The 18,583-nt window shown below is 37.4% G+C and overlaps 1 protein-coding gene across 1 annotated transcript in view; it reads right to left on the bottom strand.

The window, feature by feature from the left end:
* FANCC (FA complementation group C) overlaps nucleotides 1–3,089 on the bottom strand; it is a 126,036-nt gene extending 122,947 nt beyond the window's left edge. Inside the window, exons 1-2 of the mRNA XM_049772236.1 lie at nucleotides 2,928–3,089; nucleotides 1,111–1,195 (exon numbers count right to left, since the gene is read on the bottom strand). Of these exons, the coding sequence (XP_049628193.1) occupies nucleotides 1,111–1,195; nucleotides 2,928–3,089 (247 nt within the window). The remainder of the gene's footprint in view (nucleotides 1–1,110; nucleotides 1,196–2,927) is intronic.
* Between the last annotated feature and the right edge of the window lie 15,494 nt (nucleotides 3,090–18,583).

Genomic DNA, 18,583 nt, shown 5'->3' with positions numbered 1-18,583 from the left:
ATCATTTTATCTTTGAGTTTAACAATATAGATCATTCTTTGATTTTTTAAAAAAATATGAGAAGTAGCAAGTATTATATCAGTACTTTTAAATTTAACTATTCTACCATTTACGAGGTAATACAGAAAAATAAAGAAAACTAAAAACCACAGTTCTTATTCTTTAGAGACAAATCAACAATGAAAAACAGTGTAGGGGCCGGGCGGTGGCGCTGGAGGTAAGGTGCCTGCCTTGCCTGCGCTAGCCTAGGACGGACCGCGGTTGGATCCCCCGGCGTCCCATATGGTCCCCCAAGCCAGGAGCGACTTCTGAGCGCATAGCCAGGAGTAACCCCTGAGCGTCACACGGTGTGGCCCAAAAACCAAAAAAAAAAAAAAAAAAAAAAGAAAAACAGTGTAGTATGCCATATAATTAGGGTAAAAATGCTAGAGGCGTGATAACACAGTTTGACGTTCCTAATTTAGCTCTACCAAGGCTATTTCAAAGAAACATTAAGAGAACTGAGATGAGAACTGAGATGAGAACAGAGACTCGAAAAATAAACAGATCTCACAGACTCTGTTAGTAATTTGACCTGGCTACAATGCATGTGGTATAGCTATGGAGGATTAAACAGGAAATGAAACTGGACAGGTAGGTAGGAGGTCAATGAAGGAACACCTCTTCCTAAGTAGCTCCAAATTCCTGTTAACCGTGGATAAAACCAAAATATCACTCTTAAATATAGCAGAGCCATTGCAGGATTCAAATTCTGAAAAATGCAGTATATGAATAAGAAACTATGAAACAACAAACCATAACCATTTTACACTGAATAAAAGTGATAAGATAGTCAACTATGAGTACCACCCCTTTAACATAAGGAAATCTATTTTTCTATAGATCTTTTGTGTGAATAACCAAGAAAGTGTGCATGCATATATAAAAATGCATAGAAATACACAAACACATGGATGACAACAAAAGATTCTATTTTTGTAACAGAATTATAAATACATGTAATAAACTAAGAATGAGAAATAAGAGTTTTAATTTAAAACTATATTTCGTTATCTAAAATTTTATTACAAGTTTATATTTTAAGAGAATATGCTAAGGTCAGATTCTTACCGTATGATAAGATAAAAGGATTCCGACAAGTTTTTGCCAATAGTTGACCAATTGTGGGGAACTTTTCAATGACAGTATTGGAATCCTGTAAAATAAGATTATATTTTGGTCACTAACAGAACAACGTGCAACTCAGAAAGTCTGAACTAGAACTAGAAGTTGAGGAAATCTGAGTATTATAGTTTCTTATGTATTTTAGAAAAGTTAGACAAGAGAAAATATTTAGCTAAATAAGAAACAAACATATTAAAATAAAGCTTATCAGGCAATTATCTTCCTCCTTCGCTAGGTCAACAAAATAAAGTCATTTTGTTACAAAATTAATATATTTTACTCATACCTAACAGTCAGGAGTGGCACTCAGCTTCAAAATAACAAAAACTAATAAAGAATCACAGGGAAGAATCATTAAGTATGTTTATATATATATTTACATATATAGATATGTTGAATATGGATATTTTCTTATGTCTATTCTAACTTTCACTCTTATAAAAGAGAGGTTTCTAATACATCTCCACAATCAGTTTATGTGGACAAGACCTCTGGAACGTGTAAAAGAAATAGAGGTCAGCCAAAGCATAAAAATAAATATCTCTGTTTATAACAATCTTGATTACTATATGCTATAGTCTACAAACTAAAATCTCAAACAAAGGAAAAAGACACACTGTTGGTAGAGAAAACAGTTTAAGATTTGAAGATCAACATACTATTCTACAACTTGCCCTTTCCCCACATCTTTACCTTTCAAAAAAGTTCAAGAATGAGACCAAACTGAAATAATATAATATAATATAAGCTGAAACGATAAGCATTTCCTAGTGCTGCAGAACTAAATTCTTCACATTTATTTCATCATCAAGGCTAGTCCTAGACTTTCTGGGACCGTTTTTAGGTCAAGTTACAAGTTCTTTTACAGCAAATTTAATAGTACTGGTTACTCATAAAGACTGTATATTTCCATTCAGCTTCTAAAGATAAACTCCTATCATCAACATAAATTATTCTTCAGACTTCCTACTTCTTTGGTTAAGGAAGAAAGTAACAATACACAAGAACACAGAAGTTAAATGATCATCTTGCTTTTCATCTTAAAATTAGAAAATAAATATAAAATATAATAAGTTGTAAATAGTACTTAATACATTCAAATCTAAATATTCCCCAAACAACAGCTTAAAATAATTTTAGAAGAGCCAGTTTCCACATTCCACAACCAGCCCTGATCCCACTGCTATCTTTCACAACATCTTAAGTTTGCAAGTGCCAGAGAGAGGCACCTTCCTGTCCCTCTCACCAAACATACCCCTTGCTGCCTGCACCACCCTCCCACAGCTTGCTTCCAGGTTCCAACACTGGTCCTGATAGCATTGCTGTATTTCAGGTTTATATGTCTGAAGAGAGAGGCCAAAGGTAATGTTATAGCATGCACTCTGGGAACATTGGAGGAGGGATGTCGATATTGATGGTGAGATGGTGAGATTGGCCTTGATTCATTGTATGTCTCAGATCCAACTATGAAGGACTTTGTAAATCAGAATGATTTCAATAAAATAAAATAAAAAAGAAGAGTGCATGATTCTCATCTACTTTACCTGATGACAACTTCCAGTCTTGTTTATTTAAAGACAAACGGGAAATTTTACATAATAATATATATTAAAAATTCTTATTTACATAAAGGAGAAACAAGGAAAGCTTGACCCAATTATATTATCCAGGAGTGTTTTGTCTTTTTAATCCAGCAATACTTTTTTAACTCCAGAAAGATTCTATTGTCACTATGTAACTTTATTATTTTGTCTACTACTTACCATCATTTTCAAGGCATCATACATCTGCCTCAAGAAGTCCTGAAACTGAGGCAGATGAAGGCAGATGTCTTGCCAGGTTTCCGAAGTGGAGGCTTGGTCCCATAAAGTAAGCTTCTTTATCCAAAACTGACAATCAGAAGAAAGGCCTGAATTCTGAGCCATCTGAGAATAAGGAAACGAGATGTACTTGGACTTTCAGAGTGGCCTATGAAACACTAAGTGGAGCAAGTCAGAATCTGTAAGAAAGAAAACAAAGCATTTTATACAAAGAGCTTTGAATTGTGCCACAATTAATTCATTGATTAAAAAATAGAGTAAAAGTGCATGCTTTCTGTAGAATCATCTTTGAATTATTTTAAATTGTCAACAGACTGAAGGTTTCATTTTTAGTATAAACTTTTAAAATCAAGAATGACATGACAGAGACAGACAGTCATAGAGACAAAGACAGCAGGAGAGAAGATTAGCATTATAGAGCAAGAGATGGCAGATACAAAGGTGCGTGCTTTGCATATGGTTTTCTAGCATCTAAATTTTCTAGCATTCATTCAAAGTTAAAAAGAAACCTATTTTAAAACGCATTTAAAGTGTAGTCCACATATTTTGGAATAGAACACAGACCTGTTGCTCTAGGGCCAGAACCCAGGCCATCTGAGAGACTGCTCTCTAAAACCTAGACATTAGGTCTACCCAATCTTGCAGTAAACTCTCAAGGTTGCTATGCACCAATCGCCTCTAAATACTGAGAGGAGGAGAGGCATATAACTATTCACAGTAACATTAAAGCATAGGATGTGGGGGTAAGTAGGCAAAAGTGTATTCCACACAAAGAACTACTACTCTAAAGTGTTTAAAGGCATGGGAGACCCCCTATTTGGAAAACTTTTGGAATGAGAGGCATGTACTCCTATTGTATGCTTACAGGGGTCTCAAACAATTTACCTAGGGGCCGCAGAAGGCAAAGTCGGGGTGATCCTTAAGTGCAAAGTCAGTAGTAAGCCTTGAACATTGGGGGGTGTGACCCAAACAACTAAAACAAAACAAAACAAAATTCCTCTAGGGCAGGGCCACAACATGTTGTACGGAGGGCCACAAATGGCCCGCGGGCCGCAAGTTTGAGACCCCTGCTAGAAGATGCTTTGCACGGCATCTACTTTCTTGCCAAGAAGGAAAATAAACACTTCTGCAAGTGTATCTTTGTCATCATTGTACATATAAATTCAGTAATCGTCAGAGCCAAGAAGGATGAATGGCCTATCTTGGGTTCATCAGAAACAGAACCTGAGAAAAGGACCTGTGTAGACAGAGTATTTTGAAGATAAACGGTCACTGCAGGGGAAGCAATCCAGGGAAAAGAAGAGTACTGACAAAGGAACTGATAGTAATACCACTGATCAGAATGGATCAGCGGAGCCCACTCAAAAGGAATCTCTGGCTACAGTACAAAATACATTCCTCAGAAATAAACTACAGTAAATCTGCATAAAATAAAGGCAAAGAGGAGATCCTAAAAGTAGGCAAACATTAAGTAAGTTCACTTCAACAGGTTAATTTCAGCTGATTAGATTAGGAGCTGATTTCAAACAGTAAACAATGAAAATAAATCTGATTCTGATTCATAAACAATGGTCATGAAATAACTCTGGTCAGTAAACAAGGAAAGACCATCCATTCTACTAGTCAATGTAAAGATCATGATCCAAATAAAACAATTCTAAATTCCAAAAAATTATTTTTAGATACATAAAAAAACATAACCAGGCTGAATAAAAAATGGGAGTTATTAGGGTTAATGAGTTTATATTGTCTGTCTGATACAAGAGGAAAAGTACTTGTAGATTTTTTATTATAAATTAAATGTTATGGGGCCAGAGAGATAGCATGGGGGCAGGGCATTTGCCTTGCATACAGAAGGATGGTGATTTGAATCTCGGCATACCATATGGTCCCCTGAGCCTGCCAGAGCGATTTCTGAGTGTAGAGCCAGAAGTGGCCCCTGAGCGCTGCCGAGTGTGACCCAAAAACCAAAAAAAAAAAAAAAAAAATTAAATGTTACAATTCCCATGATAAACAATAAAAGAAAAAAGTATATAATTTTGAATCTAGAAATAAACTATAAAATGAAATTCTAAATTATCAGTGAAAGAGAACTCAAGAAATAGAAAACATGCAATGGCAAAACAGTTGAAGCAAAGACCAGAGACAGCTCAACTTTGCTTGCAAAAGGCTGAATCCAAACCCCAGCACGGGATGGTTCCTCTCTGTACCATCATAAACTACTTACTTTCCAAGCAGAGCTTGGAATAGTTCCTGAGCACCATTGGGTGTGCCCTAAATAAACAAACAACAAAAAATATACATGGTCACTAGTTCAAATCCCTGCTCCATCAAATATACAGAATATAATTCTGGCAACTAGGCTAGCTTGACCCCTATTGCCCAGCCAGCCTGTGTAAGTACCTCACATCTAGATCTCTAGAGACCCCTGCGACTGAATGAAATGTGCGACAGCAATGTCGGGGAGTGTACCCCTTGGCACAGGAGAGCACTCTTGAGCAACAAAGCAACCCAAGGAGCAATATCCTAGAAAACTATGTTTGTTTTAAAAAAAAGATGTGTGCACTATGACCAGGCACTGCAATCTTGACAACTATATGTGTAAGACTCACCTCAGACTGTGACCCTCAGGAAGCACTGCTGTTGGGGTGCCAGTACTGTAACCTCAGTGTGAACCCAGAAAGCATCACAATTAAAAAAATTGTCGATAATAGGCTAGGTAAAGTGAATATAGGAGCAAACCTGGGAATGTTGGTGAAGGGATGTTGACATTGGTGGTGGGATATGTACTGCTCCATTGCATATCTAAAACTCAACTATGAATAACTTTATAAATCATGCTGCTTTAATAAGAAATATTTTGTACATGGTCAATCACCAAGAGCCAGGTGTGTGCAAACCCAGGTCACTGCAAAAACATAGACAATTATCAACGAAGAAAAGGAGAGGAATGGAAATGACAAAAAGTAAATGAAAATAAGATTTCTCTGTGATTAAAGATATCACTACTAAAACAAAAAAGGTCACCTAGAAACTGAGAGAAGGTAAGATACTTGTACATCACACATCTGAAAAGGGGTTAATATCCAAAACACAATATTAGCAACAATGCAGAATAGAATAAGATTTTAAAAACATCCATTGATAATTGTCCAAAAATTTCAAAAAGGTAGGAAATAACAAAGGAAGTGAAAAATTAAAATAATTTCAGAGAAATAAAAGACAAAGAAAATATAAATACCGGTATATTCACTTTTAATGAATTGTAAGAATCAATACTATTAAAATATCAACTTACCCAAAGTAATTTGTGGATGCAATACAATTTTTATCAAAATAGCCATGGAATTTTTCAAGAATGTAGAAGATTAGATATTTCTCATTTTTATATGGAACCAGGAAACCCTCAGAATAGTGAAAGCAAGAACAACTTGACTTAAGAGCAGGTTATCCTGCCCTACCAGCCACCAATAAGACAAAATCAGAAGACTTGTCACCCGCTGGTAGGTCCAAAAACCAAGAACGCGATTTACAGAGGACCGGCTGCTAGAACCATGACCAGACTGTATATATCTTGGGACCAATAAAAAAGCCCTAGTCTAGGGTTTGAGCTACGACCTGCACAACAACCATGATCCCCAGTTCCAAAGGTCTGGCAGAGACAACTGTAACGGAATGGGGCTTCTGGAAACACAAGGAAAGGCGTTATCCTAGGTGCCATCCCAGGGTTAGTGCCAAGACCAAGACCACCAACCACAGAAGTTGGACTAAAATGACACTGAGGGAACAGAACTTCTACAACCACAAAGACTGACTTCATCATAAGTCCCACCCCTATAACTGTGCAGATACTGAGATCTCTAGATACAGAGGTCTCACTATATCACTCAGGACGGAGCAGAAGCCTCCCAAACACCACAAATGCACCACCGGGAGAATAAAGGATCATAAACAGAGTCTATAGTTGATCCCATGACAATATACCCCAAGGGTGGAGAAACCCCATATCTCTTAGGCCATGTGAATCCCTTTTCGAATGACCCCAATATTTACTGTGCCTGGGCAGGAGGGAAAAAAAAAACATTGTTTATTTTTCATGTATTACTTTTTATCTTCATGTACTACTATTATTATTTTTATTTACCTATCTATTTTTGGTCGATTTCTTTGTTTTAGTGTGGTTATTGAAGTTATTGCCCCCACTTATCTTTTTTTCTCTTTTTTTTTTTTTTTTCAGATTTTTGGGTGGCACCCGGCAGTGCTCAGGGATTATGCCTGGCTCCGGGCTCAGAGATTGCTCCTGGCCGGCACGAGGGACCATGTGGGGCGCCGAGATTTGAGCGGATGACCTCCTGCATGAAAGGCAGACGCCTTGCCTCCATGTGATCTCTCTGGCCCCTTCTTTTCCCTCTTCATGCGCTCTGCCATGGTGCCTATCTCAAGACCACGGCGTTTTTTTTTTTTTTTTTTGGTTGTTTGTTTGTTTGTTTTGTTCTGTTTTTGTGGTGCTTAGCGTTATTGTTGGAACTCTTTTTTTTTTTTTTTTTTGGTTTTTGGGTCACACCCAGTGGTGCTCAGGGGTTACCCCTGGCTGTCTGCTCAGAAATAGCTCCTGGCAGGCACGGGGGACCATATGGGACACCGGGATTCGAACCAACCACCTTTGGTCCTGGATTGGCTGCTTGCAAGGCAAACGCCGCTGTGCTATCTCTCCGGGCCCATTGTTGGAACTCAATAGATATTTGACACTTCATTTCGTAGGGGTGGAGTGTTTCACCTTCTTTTTCTCCTTTGTCTCTCAAACCGATGACAAGAGCCTCTAGAAGAATTCTGCTTATTTCCGGCGTATTAGACTTTTACCCCAGTTTATTATTTTTCTCCTCCTCAAACAAAACCACATAACTTGAACTAGCTAGTCCTGCCCCCCAATTAGAGGGGGAAATAAAGGAGGCATCAGGACCAAACAGGTGTAAGACTACGAAGTAATAGGATAGGTACAGAGGGGACCACATATTCTAGCAGCCCTGGGGGTGAGGGAAGAGGATATGAGAGGTAGGACAAAAACGAAGGAGTAGGGAAGACAAACCGGTGATGGGAATCCCCCCTGATTTTATGTAAATATGTACCTAAAATATTATTGTCAACAATATGTAAGCCACTATGATCAAAATAAAAATTATGTTAAAAAAAAGAAAAGAATATGGTAGCCATTGCATCCCCAGACCTTAATCTTTACTACACTATTATAATAATTAAAACTACAAGAAAACAACAAACAGACTTAGATCCAGCTGAACTCCAGATGTATCAGATGTATCGAGTTATTTATGGTGAAAGGACAAGGTGATCTATACAACTCTCAGAAAGGTGTGAAGAGAGGTGAAAGAACTCCTTTTCTGCATAAACTACAGCACCCCCCAATACCACCCCTATATCTTCTGACAAAAAGGTCATGACTGAAATCAAATAATATGAACAGATTTATATTCTCAGATGAGATCGTACCACACACCTGAAAATCTGGGTTTTTCTTTGTGAAATGGAATTGGGCCAAATCCCCAGGACCCCACCCAGCCACAGGAAAACCAGAAGACTCCCCATTACCACTGCCATCTTCCTGGCCAAGATGTTTAATCCATTCTGATTTGTGCACAAAATTAAAGAAAGGTCTTAGTTCATTTTTTTGCATGTAGTTGACCAGTTTTCCCAAACACAACTGTTTAAAGAGGCTTTCTTTGCTTCAGTATGTATTCTTTGCCCCTTTATCAAAGATTAATTATTTATTTATCATTTATTTATCAAAGATTAATATTCTAAAGGATAGTCTCAAAATATCCAAATCAATTCCATTGATTGAAGTAAGGGTCTGTCTTTATTCCAATATCATGCTGTTTTAATGACTACTGCTTTAGAATACAATATGAAGTTGGGTAAAGTGATGCCTCCCATCTTCTTTATCCCATGAATTATTTTAGCTATTTGTGGAGATTTATTATACCATATGAATTTCAGGAATATTTAATCTATTTCTTTGAAAAATGTCATAGGTGTCCTTATAGGGATTGCATTAGATCTGTTCTATACTTTGAGAATATTGCATTTTAATTATATTAATCCTCCCAATCCTTAAGCATGGTATGTGTTTCTATTTTCTAGTGTCCTCTCTTTATTTCTTGAAATAAAGTTTTGTAGTTTTCTTTGTATAGGTATTTAACCTCTTCAGTTAAGTTGACTCCGAGGCCATTGATTTTCTGAGGCACATTTGTGAATTGTGAATATCTCCTTCTCTTTCATTATTTGTATATAGAAAAGCCATAGATTTCTGCATATTAATTTTGTAAGCTGCCACTTTACTGGGCAAATTTATTGTTTCTAGTAGCTTTTTGGTAGTCTTTAGAATTTTCTAAATACAGTATCATGTCAAAATGGGGTTTTATTTGGGTGAAGCTTATTTTCTTGTCATTTCAATTACCTGGAGAAAAATGTTTAAAATTATACAGATATCTATCAGAGCCATGACTATATTTGAGTGAGTTTCAGTGCCCTGATCAATGCTAGTTTCTCATAAATGCCACGACTATAGTTGAGTGAGATTCAGTACACAGGCTCTCTATAGTTTATAATAAAAGCTTTAAAACAACATCAAACATATCTCTAAATAGAGATTTATCAAAGGAATATGCCAATTGTTATATTTTCTGACCCTGCAATTATGTAATATATCTTTGAAGAGGGACTACAGATCAAACTAAGGCTTACTAATGGATATATAATCACAACAAATGTCTTGCTTCTCATAAAATGAAAAAGAAAATATGTGAATGTGTTATCATATCATCTCCAAACAGGGAAAGCATGTCTTCTTTACTATTTGGATACCCTTGATATCTTTGTCTTGCCTAATTGCTGTGGCAAGTACTTCTAGTACTATATTGAATACAAGTAGTGAGAGGCAACAACATTATCTTGTGTAAGTTCTTAGAGGAAAGGTTTTATTGTTTCCCATTGAATATGTTTGTTGTGGGCTTGTGTTAAATAGCTGTGATTATACTGAGGAAGGCTTCTTCAATTTCTATCTTCTTTAAAGTTTGTATCACGAACAGGTGCTTGACCTTTCTCTGTGTCTATTATGATCATAAGAACTTTATATTTTCTATTGTTGATATGGTATATTATATTGATTTTTTTTGTTTTGTTTTGGTTTTGGGCCACACCCAGCGATGCTCAGGGGTTACTCCTGGCTGTCTGCTCAGAAATAGCTCCTGGCAGGCACGGGGGACCATATGGAACACAGGGATTCGAATCTTTGGTCCTGGATCGGCTGCTTGCAAGGCAAACGCCGCTGTGCTATCTCTTCAGGCCCTATATTGATTGACTTGCATATGTTAAACCACTCATGCATCTCTGGGAGTTCTAATTGGTCATGGTGTTATGACCTTCCTGATGAACAGTTGAATTCTATTTAATAGTATTTTATCAAAGATCTTTGCTTCTGTGTTCATCAAGGATATAGACCTGTAATTCTCTGTCTCTCTCTGTCTCTCTGTCTCTCTGTCTCTCTGTCTCTCTCTCTCTCTCTCTCTCTCTCTTTCTCTTTCTCTCTCTCTCTTCTTTTTTTTGTGCATTTAGTATTAGGGTAATGTTAGCATCATTGAAACTGTTTGGGATTGTTTCTGTTTCTTCAATTTTCTGGAAGAGGCTAAAATTGGTTGCATGTCCTTTATAAATTGGAAACAATTCATTACTGAAACCATCTGGGCCTGGGATTTTGTTGGGGGAAGCTTTTTTTCTTGTCATTTCAATTACCTGGAGAAAAATGGTCAAGATTATACAAATATCTCATCAGTGTTATGACTTTATTTGAGTGAGATTCAGTAGACAGGCTCTCTATAGTTTGTAATAAAAGCTTTAAAACAACATCAAACATATATCTAAAAAGAGAGTTATCAAAGGGATAAGCCAATTATTATATTTTTTTACCCTTGCTACAACATCTGCAATTGTGTAATATATCTTTAAGAGGGACTACAGATCAAACTAGGGTTTACTAATGGATATAAAATCACAACAAATGGCTTGCTTCTCATAAAACAATAAGAAAACATTGTGAATGTGTTATAGGGGGACTGCAAGCTATAAAAAATACATTTGACCAAGGCGGTCACCCTATTCAGGCAAATGGCAGATGCATTTATAAGGATCTTCAGATATATACTTTACTGCTGAAAAATGCTTCAGTGGCTTTCTATTTCTCTAATAATAATCAGATTTGTTTTAGAAAGATCATACAATGTAGAAAGTGGCCTATGGGAGAAACAAGAAAATTATCCTATAGGAGAAAGGGGTGATTATGGCCTTTTTTTATGACTTAATGAAAAAAGTGCCTAGAGATGAAAAATAAACATAAGAGGCAGATAAGTATAATAGTGCCTGGCTAACCTGGCAAAATAAATAAAGAGATAGTGAGTTTAGAATGCTGCTAAGATCTCTGACTTGGAAACTAGGTGTATAATCCACCATGAACTAAAGAAAAGAATTGTAAAGACACACTTGGATGGGAAGATTAATTCTTAATGCCTTAATTAATTAAGGCAGCTAGTAATAAGATACTTAGGAAATCCAAAAGAAAAATGTATAAAAAGCAACGGTCTATATGAGTATGGTAACTAGAAGACAGATCTTCGCTATAAACAAATTTGGAAATCATCAGTATTTCAAAGCCATATAAATGTGTAAGATTAATCCAGGAAAGGTTAAAAAAAAAAAAAGGAAGATAACTAGGGCCAAGAACAGATGTAAAAGTGAGAGAACAGGAGGTAAAAAAAGTTACATTAAAGGAACAAAGTCATGACCCATGAAGAATCTGCAGCGGGATATTAACAGTTTGTAAGAAGAGAAGTCCCTATTATTCTATCCATGACTCTAGTTTCCAAGTTTAGTCCACTATCTTCATAACTATAGTCAGTCTAACTTAGTTAAAAGCAGTAAAACTAACTTGCAAACCACTGTTGTTCTATCCCTTTTGCTAAGTATTCAAATCTGATACCATCTGAGGAAAGAGCAATAGCATAGCAGGTAGGGTGCCCTGCAGGCAGCCAATTCGGATTCAATCCCCGATATTCCACATGGCCCACCAAGCCTGCCAAGAGTGATTTCTGAGCACAGAACCAGGAGTAACTTCAGGCTGCTGCCCAGTGTGGCTCCCGTCAAAAAATAAATAAATTTGATACCATCTATACAATAACATACCAGAACAGCAGAGGCATATAGTAATAACAGATGTGGTTTCAAATGCTATTTAAAAAATTATTCTGCATCTTAGTTCCAGGCTTTTAAAATAGTATGTTATGTGTGGTTTTATGCATGATTCTAAGTGGTAGTCATGATATCAGACTAGCTTGTTATTATTCAAGTGTTGACAGAAAAAAAAAACTAGTCTTCTTCTAATTTTACAGCACATACTATGGACTCTATTTTATACTTAAACCTGAAATGCAAAGCAAGAAAAATGTGTCATAGAAATGAAATCAGTTAATAAATAGTTTCAAAAAGCTACTGAATTAACATTTGGACAACATTAAAATCCCTCTAGTTTGTAATGGGCAACAGCGAAACAACATTTGAATTTTTTCCTCCTTTAGGGGAGCAGGGATGAGGATGTTATACCTGGCAGAGATCACTCCTGGCAGTGCTCAGGGAACCATGCAGGATACCAAGATTAAACCCAGGTTGTTGCATGTAAGGCAACAATTGCCCTATTTCTAGCCCTAATTTTTCTCCCCTTCCTTTTGGGGGGATTTTAAGGAAAGACTTATCAAAGCACATCCATATGTGTTCAATGGTCAATTATTTTGAGGGGGGGTGAGGCTTCAACTTTTATTGTAAAGCTATATGAGTATAGTTTAGTATTGAAAAAATAGACACAAGGATAAATGGAACAGAATAAAGAACTTGGACATATGTTCTGTTGTTGATTTTGTAAATTGCCACATTACTGTATAGGTTTATTGTTTCTAGGAGTTTGGATGTTATGTCTTTTGTTTTTGATAGAGTCTTTAGGGACTTTTACATTAAATTATTTTCTAGTTTTATACATTTTATTTTTTTACCACCATGGTTACAAAATGTTCGTAATTGAATTTAATCATTGTACACCATTCTTCACCAGTGCACATTTCCCACCACCAATGTCCCCAGTTGCCCTCTCGCCCTCCACCACCTCCTGCCTGCCTCTGAGACAGATGCTTTTTTCTCCATCTCCCTCTCTCTCCTTTATGAAACTGTGGTTTACACTGTTGTTACTAAAGGGGTACCATGCATATCACTTTATCCCCTTTTTTTGTTGTTGTTGCTTTTGTTTTGGGGCCACACCCGAAGACACTCAGGGTTACTCCTGGCTATGCGTTCAGAAATCACTCCTGGCTTGGAAGATCATATTGGATGCTAGGGGATTGAATCATGGTCCATCCTAGGTTAGTGCACATAAGGCAAGCGCCTTACTACTTGCACCACCGCTCCAGCCCCCTCTTTATCCCCTTTTAGCACCCTGCTCATGATCACAGTGATGGGTTCCAAATATCATTGCCGTACAGAACCCTTCTCTACCCTAACTTCATTCCCCACAATCTGTGGCAAGCTTCCTACCATCGACTGGTCCAACTAGCCTTCATCTCTATTGTCTATGGATACTATGACCAAAATGTCCTTTATTTTTTTATATCCCACAAATGAGTAATAGTATTCTCTGCCTATCCTTCTCCTTCTGATTCATTTCACTCAGCATAAAACTTCCATGACCATCCATGTATAAGCAAACTTCATGACTTCATTATTCCTAGTGGCTACATAGTATTCCATGTTTCTTTAGCCACACATCTATTCTCGGGCACTTTGGTTGTTTCCAGATTCTGACTATAGTGGCAGATTCTGCTGTGATGAACACAAGAATGCAGAGGGCTCGATTTCTAGTTTTTCTTTTCTTTCTTTTTTTTTTTTTTTTTTTTTTTTTTAGTTTTTTGTCTTTGGGTCACACCCGGCAGTGCTCAGGGGTTACTCCTGGCTCTACACTCAGAAATCGCTCATGGCAGGCTCAGGGGACCATATGGGATGCCGGGATTTGAACCAATGACCTTCTGCATGAAAGGCAAATGCCTTACCTCCATGCTATCTCTCTGGCAATTTCTAGTTTTTCTAAAAAAATATCCATATTATTTTTCCAAAAGGCTAGGCCAGTCTACATTCCCACCAGCAGTGAATTAAGAGTCTCAGGGATCACTTCTGGTGACGTTTAGGGGTATATATAATGCTGGGATAGAACTAGAATCAACTATATGCAAGGAAAATGCACTATTCACTATTGACTCCAGTCCTTCTGAAACTTGGAAATTTTTCAGTTTACCTAACATCTTCCTAAAATCATGTTGCAGCTTTTTGGCTAAGTATAGTAATATCTCCTCAAACATAGAGAATAGGTAATTTTTAAGAAACTGCAACCAAGTTGGATGGAGCAATAATGTAGTGTGTAGGATGCTTTCTTTGCATGTAACTGATCTGGATTCAATTCCTGTATCCCATATAGTCCTCTGAGCACTGCCAAGAGTGATTCCTGAGTGCAGAGCCATGAGGAGTCTCTGAACATCACTGTATAAACACAAATAAAAAAATAATTTATAACATACTCATCTTTATTTTCCTTTACATGCTTCATTAGACCACATTATTATGAAGAAGCTGACCAGGGGCCGGAGAGATAGCATGGAGGTAAGGCATTTACTTTTTATGCAGAAGGTCATCAGATCAAATCCCGGCGTCCCATATGGTCCCCCGTGCCTGCCAGGAGCAATTTCTGTGCACGGAGCCAGGAAAAAACCCTGAGCACTGCCGGGTATGACCCAAAAACCACCAAAAAAAAAAAAAAAAAAAAAGCTGATCAATCCTATACTGAAATTGTTATCTATATTTATTGCTTTCTAAGAATAAGAGCTACCTCTTGGTCAATATTTAATCTTCTTCAAATATTAATAATAATACAACCCTGTTTATCTCAAATTTAAAACACTTCTATATATCTAAAATTCATCTCTAAAAGTCTTCCCATTTTATTAATCCTCCACTTAACAATAAATTTCATTGATTTTTTTTTTACTTAAAACATTTTTATATATCTAAAATTCATCTCTCTAAGAGTCTTCCCATCATTTCATTGATTTTTTTATTATTACATGGGTGGCCTGTACTGGCAATATTTTCCTCCCTCCTTATACATGGGCCAATCCTATCTCTTAGATGCTTCAGAAACTCCCAGAATGTAGAGAGTCACTCTGTATAAAACATGGCTATCAAAAGTCTTTTTTTGTTTGCTTTGTTTATAGGCCACACCCTTCATTGCTCAGAGGTTATTCCTGGCTCTGCACTCAGAGTTCATTCCTGGTGATGCTCAGAAACCTGGCCGGTCAAACCTGGATCAGCTACATGCAAGGCAAATGCCCTACCTGTTGTTCTATCGCTCCAGCTCCCAAAGCCATTAATATTAATACCTAATTGATCCTATGGTCTCCAAACAGAAGGAATCAAAGAGAAATCAGTTCCTTATCATCTTAGTTACATTATTTCACCATCCTGTCTTCCATTCAAGAAACCTACAATAGATTCATGCTAAAGGAAAATCTGGTGAGCACAAAAATCAGAAAAGGAGAAAACGGCCCAGGGTACAGTGCCTGTCTCAAATCCAAGAGCCCACTGCCGTCACCCCACCATCACCCCACACACTATATGCAAAATCTGTGGCCTTAACCATTGGAAGTTCCAAGCAAAACAAAAATTGTGTCATCTCTAGCATACACCAGCCACATAACCCTCAGATACTGAAACAATATCATAGAAGTAAGTGTGTAAGTCTTAAGACAGGAGGATGGGGAAAGAAAAGTCTAAATAATAACAAATAGAAGAAAAATGTAAAGGAAAGTGACAAAAGAAAAATGTAAAAGCCCCAAATAATAACAAAATAAAATAAGACATATAATGATAAGGCATCGATGCCAGGCAAAACCAAGAAAAGAAGTCTGTGGAAAATAAATTCAATCTCTTGCTCAAATTGATCCCAAAACCACAGTTCACAAAACAACTGACAACTTTAAAATCCCAGTCCAAGGATGTGTGGTTATCCCACCCTGGTACTCATTACAGCAAATATCATTACTGACTTGGAGTGCTCCTGAGTCAGTTTCAAGAAACACCATCATCACCATTCTGTGCCAAGAGACACATCAATGACTGAGGCTAGAAGAGTTAGTGGGAAAGATATCAACACAGTAAGCCAAGCACAACAAAGAGTGAGTCTGGTATGGTGTTAGAGTTTAAATGATACAAAGAGAAATGAAGGAAAAAGAGGAAGCGAAGAACCAGTAGCATCAGACTGAGCTATTCTATGCAGGAAGAAAGTGAACTATTTGGCACCGAGTGCTACTAAATTTTAAGGCTTTGTTCAGCTTAAAATCACACCTGAAACTATTATTTAGTACACTAAAGTCTCTGTTCAGCGTGAAATCATACCTAAAATTATTATTTGGTGATGTTCCAGGTCAAAATTTAAAATTTACTAAATTTAAGGCCTTTTTAGGTTTTAATTAAGGCTTTTTTAAAAAAAGATTTGAATTATATCTTCCAAACATCACACACACACACACACATACACACACACACATACACACACACACATTTTGTGTGTGCAATGGCTAAAATGAATGAGCATCATTAAAGTGAGTATATAAAAAGTCATTTTTAATGCATCTTTAAAGCATTAGCTATTCAAAGAATATACTTCACTGATTGAAAAGATGGTCATCCTAATGTTTCTGGTTAGGTGGTGACAATTCAGACAGATGTTAAGGATTTTCTTTGACTGGAAGTGGGTTGGACTTCACCCAATGTCAGGGGCTATTCCTGGCTCTGTGGCCACCCTTGGTGGTACTCAGGGATGCCATATGTGATATTAAGGATTTAAACCAGGTTTGATGGGATGCAAGGCCTCAACCTTTATACTATCTCCACAATCCACAAATACTTTTTTTTGTTTTTTGTTTTGTTTTGTTTTGGGGCCACACTCGTTGATGATCAGGGGTTTCTCCTGGCTATGCGCTCAGAAATTGCTCCTGGAATGGGGGGAGCAAATGGGACACCGGGGGATCGAACTGCGGTCCATCCTAGGCTAGTGCTTGCGAGGCAGACGCCTTATCTCTAGCACCACCACTCCAGCCTCACAAATACTTATTTTTATAAAAGTGTATTGGTATAAGCAAAGAAAAAGACCTCATTGGGCCAGAGAGATGGCATGGAGGTGAGTCATTTGCCTTGCATGCAGAAGGACAGTGGTTTGAATCCCGGCATCCCATATGGTCTTCCGAGCCTGCCAGGAGTGGTTTCTGAGCGTAGAGCCAGGAGAAACCCCTGAGCACCTGATTCCAAAGTAAATGATGGTACTAAATGATTTAAACTTCACTTTTCTTTAATTTTCCTGTGCTTTTCAATTTAAAATAAAGATAACAAGCCCTTAAACTAAAGTAGCTCGTCCTCCAGGTCGCTTGAGTATGTGGACTTCACAAAGCACTCTGCTATACAGAACAAGCTTTCTGAGTGCAGTTCTGGCACAGTGAGAAGGAAACACTGACCCAAATGCACAAGATCAGACCCAGCATTTCTATGAACCACTTGACTATCTGGTATGAACCCAGCATCTCTACTCAGTAGTTCAGTGACCATGTGCTAATTATCTGAAATTGGCACATAATATCTTTACTTGATTTCAAGAGTAAAGCAGTTTTTACCTCATAAGGTTATTCACAAAACTACTTGTGATTATCTCATGAAGTAATTTGTTCCAAATAATGTCAGACTGCCTCTTGCACTGAGCTCCCTTGAACTGGGATGTCTCTTTCGCACAGAAGCAGGGATGTTATAAAACTGCCATCTTTGCACCTACCAGCACTGTGAAAGATCAGAAGAAAAATTAAAATCAGTGAGGGGCCGGTGAGGTGGCGCTAGAGGTAAGGTGTCTGCCTTGCAAGCGCTAGCCAAGGAAGGACCATGGTTCAATCCCCCGGCGTCCCATATGGTCCCCCCAAGCCAGGGGCGATTTCTGAGCGCTTAGCCAGGAGTAACCCCTGAGCATCAAATGGGTGTGGCCCCCAAAAAATAACAAAACAAAAAATAAAATGAATGAAGCTTATCCAATGTCTTTGTCTAATGAATTTAGATATAAGCAAGCCAGTAAGTAATAAAAGTAGTTATTTTAAGAACATATTCCAAATAATTCAGAATCACAGATACTGTCAAATTTCAACTCAACTGACTACTTTCTAATAGTTTTTGCACTATATATTTTTAGTGTCATTATTTAAAAACTTTAAAGATTGCCTACCAGAAATCCAAGTGTTCATACACATTGCCTTTAACCTGGAAAATTTTTGACCAATTGAGAAAAAATATAGAGAAGTCTGAGGAAACCTCTAGAATTTCACTACTCTTATAAGACTTTCTCCAATGGTGGGAATGCTCCACCTCTATCTGTGATACAGTATTATGGACACTGGCCATTGCAACCA

The sequence above is a fragment of the Suncus etruscus genome, chromosome 4 (genome assembly GCF_024139225.1).
Source record: "Suncus etruscus isolate mSunEtr1 chromosome 4, mSunEtr1.pri.cur, whole genome shotgun sequence".
NCBI lineage: Eukaryota > Metazoa > Chordata > Mammalia > Eulipotyphla > Soricidae > Suncus > Suncus etruscus.
This window is presented reverse-complemented; position numbering and strand designations above follow the sequence as displayed.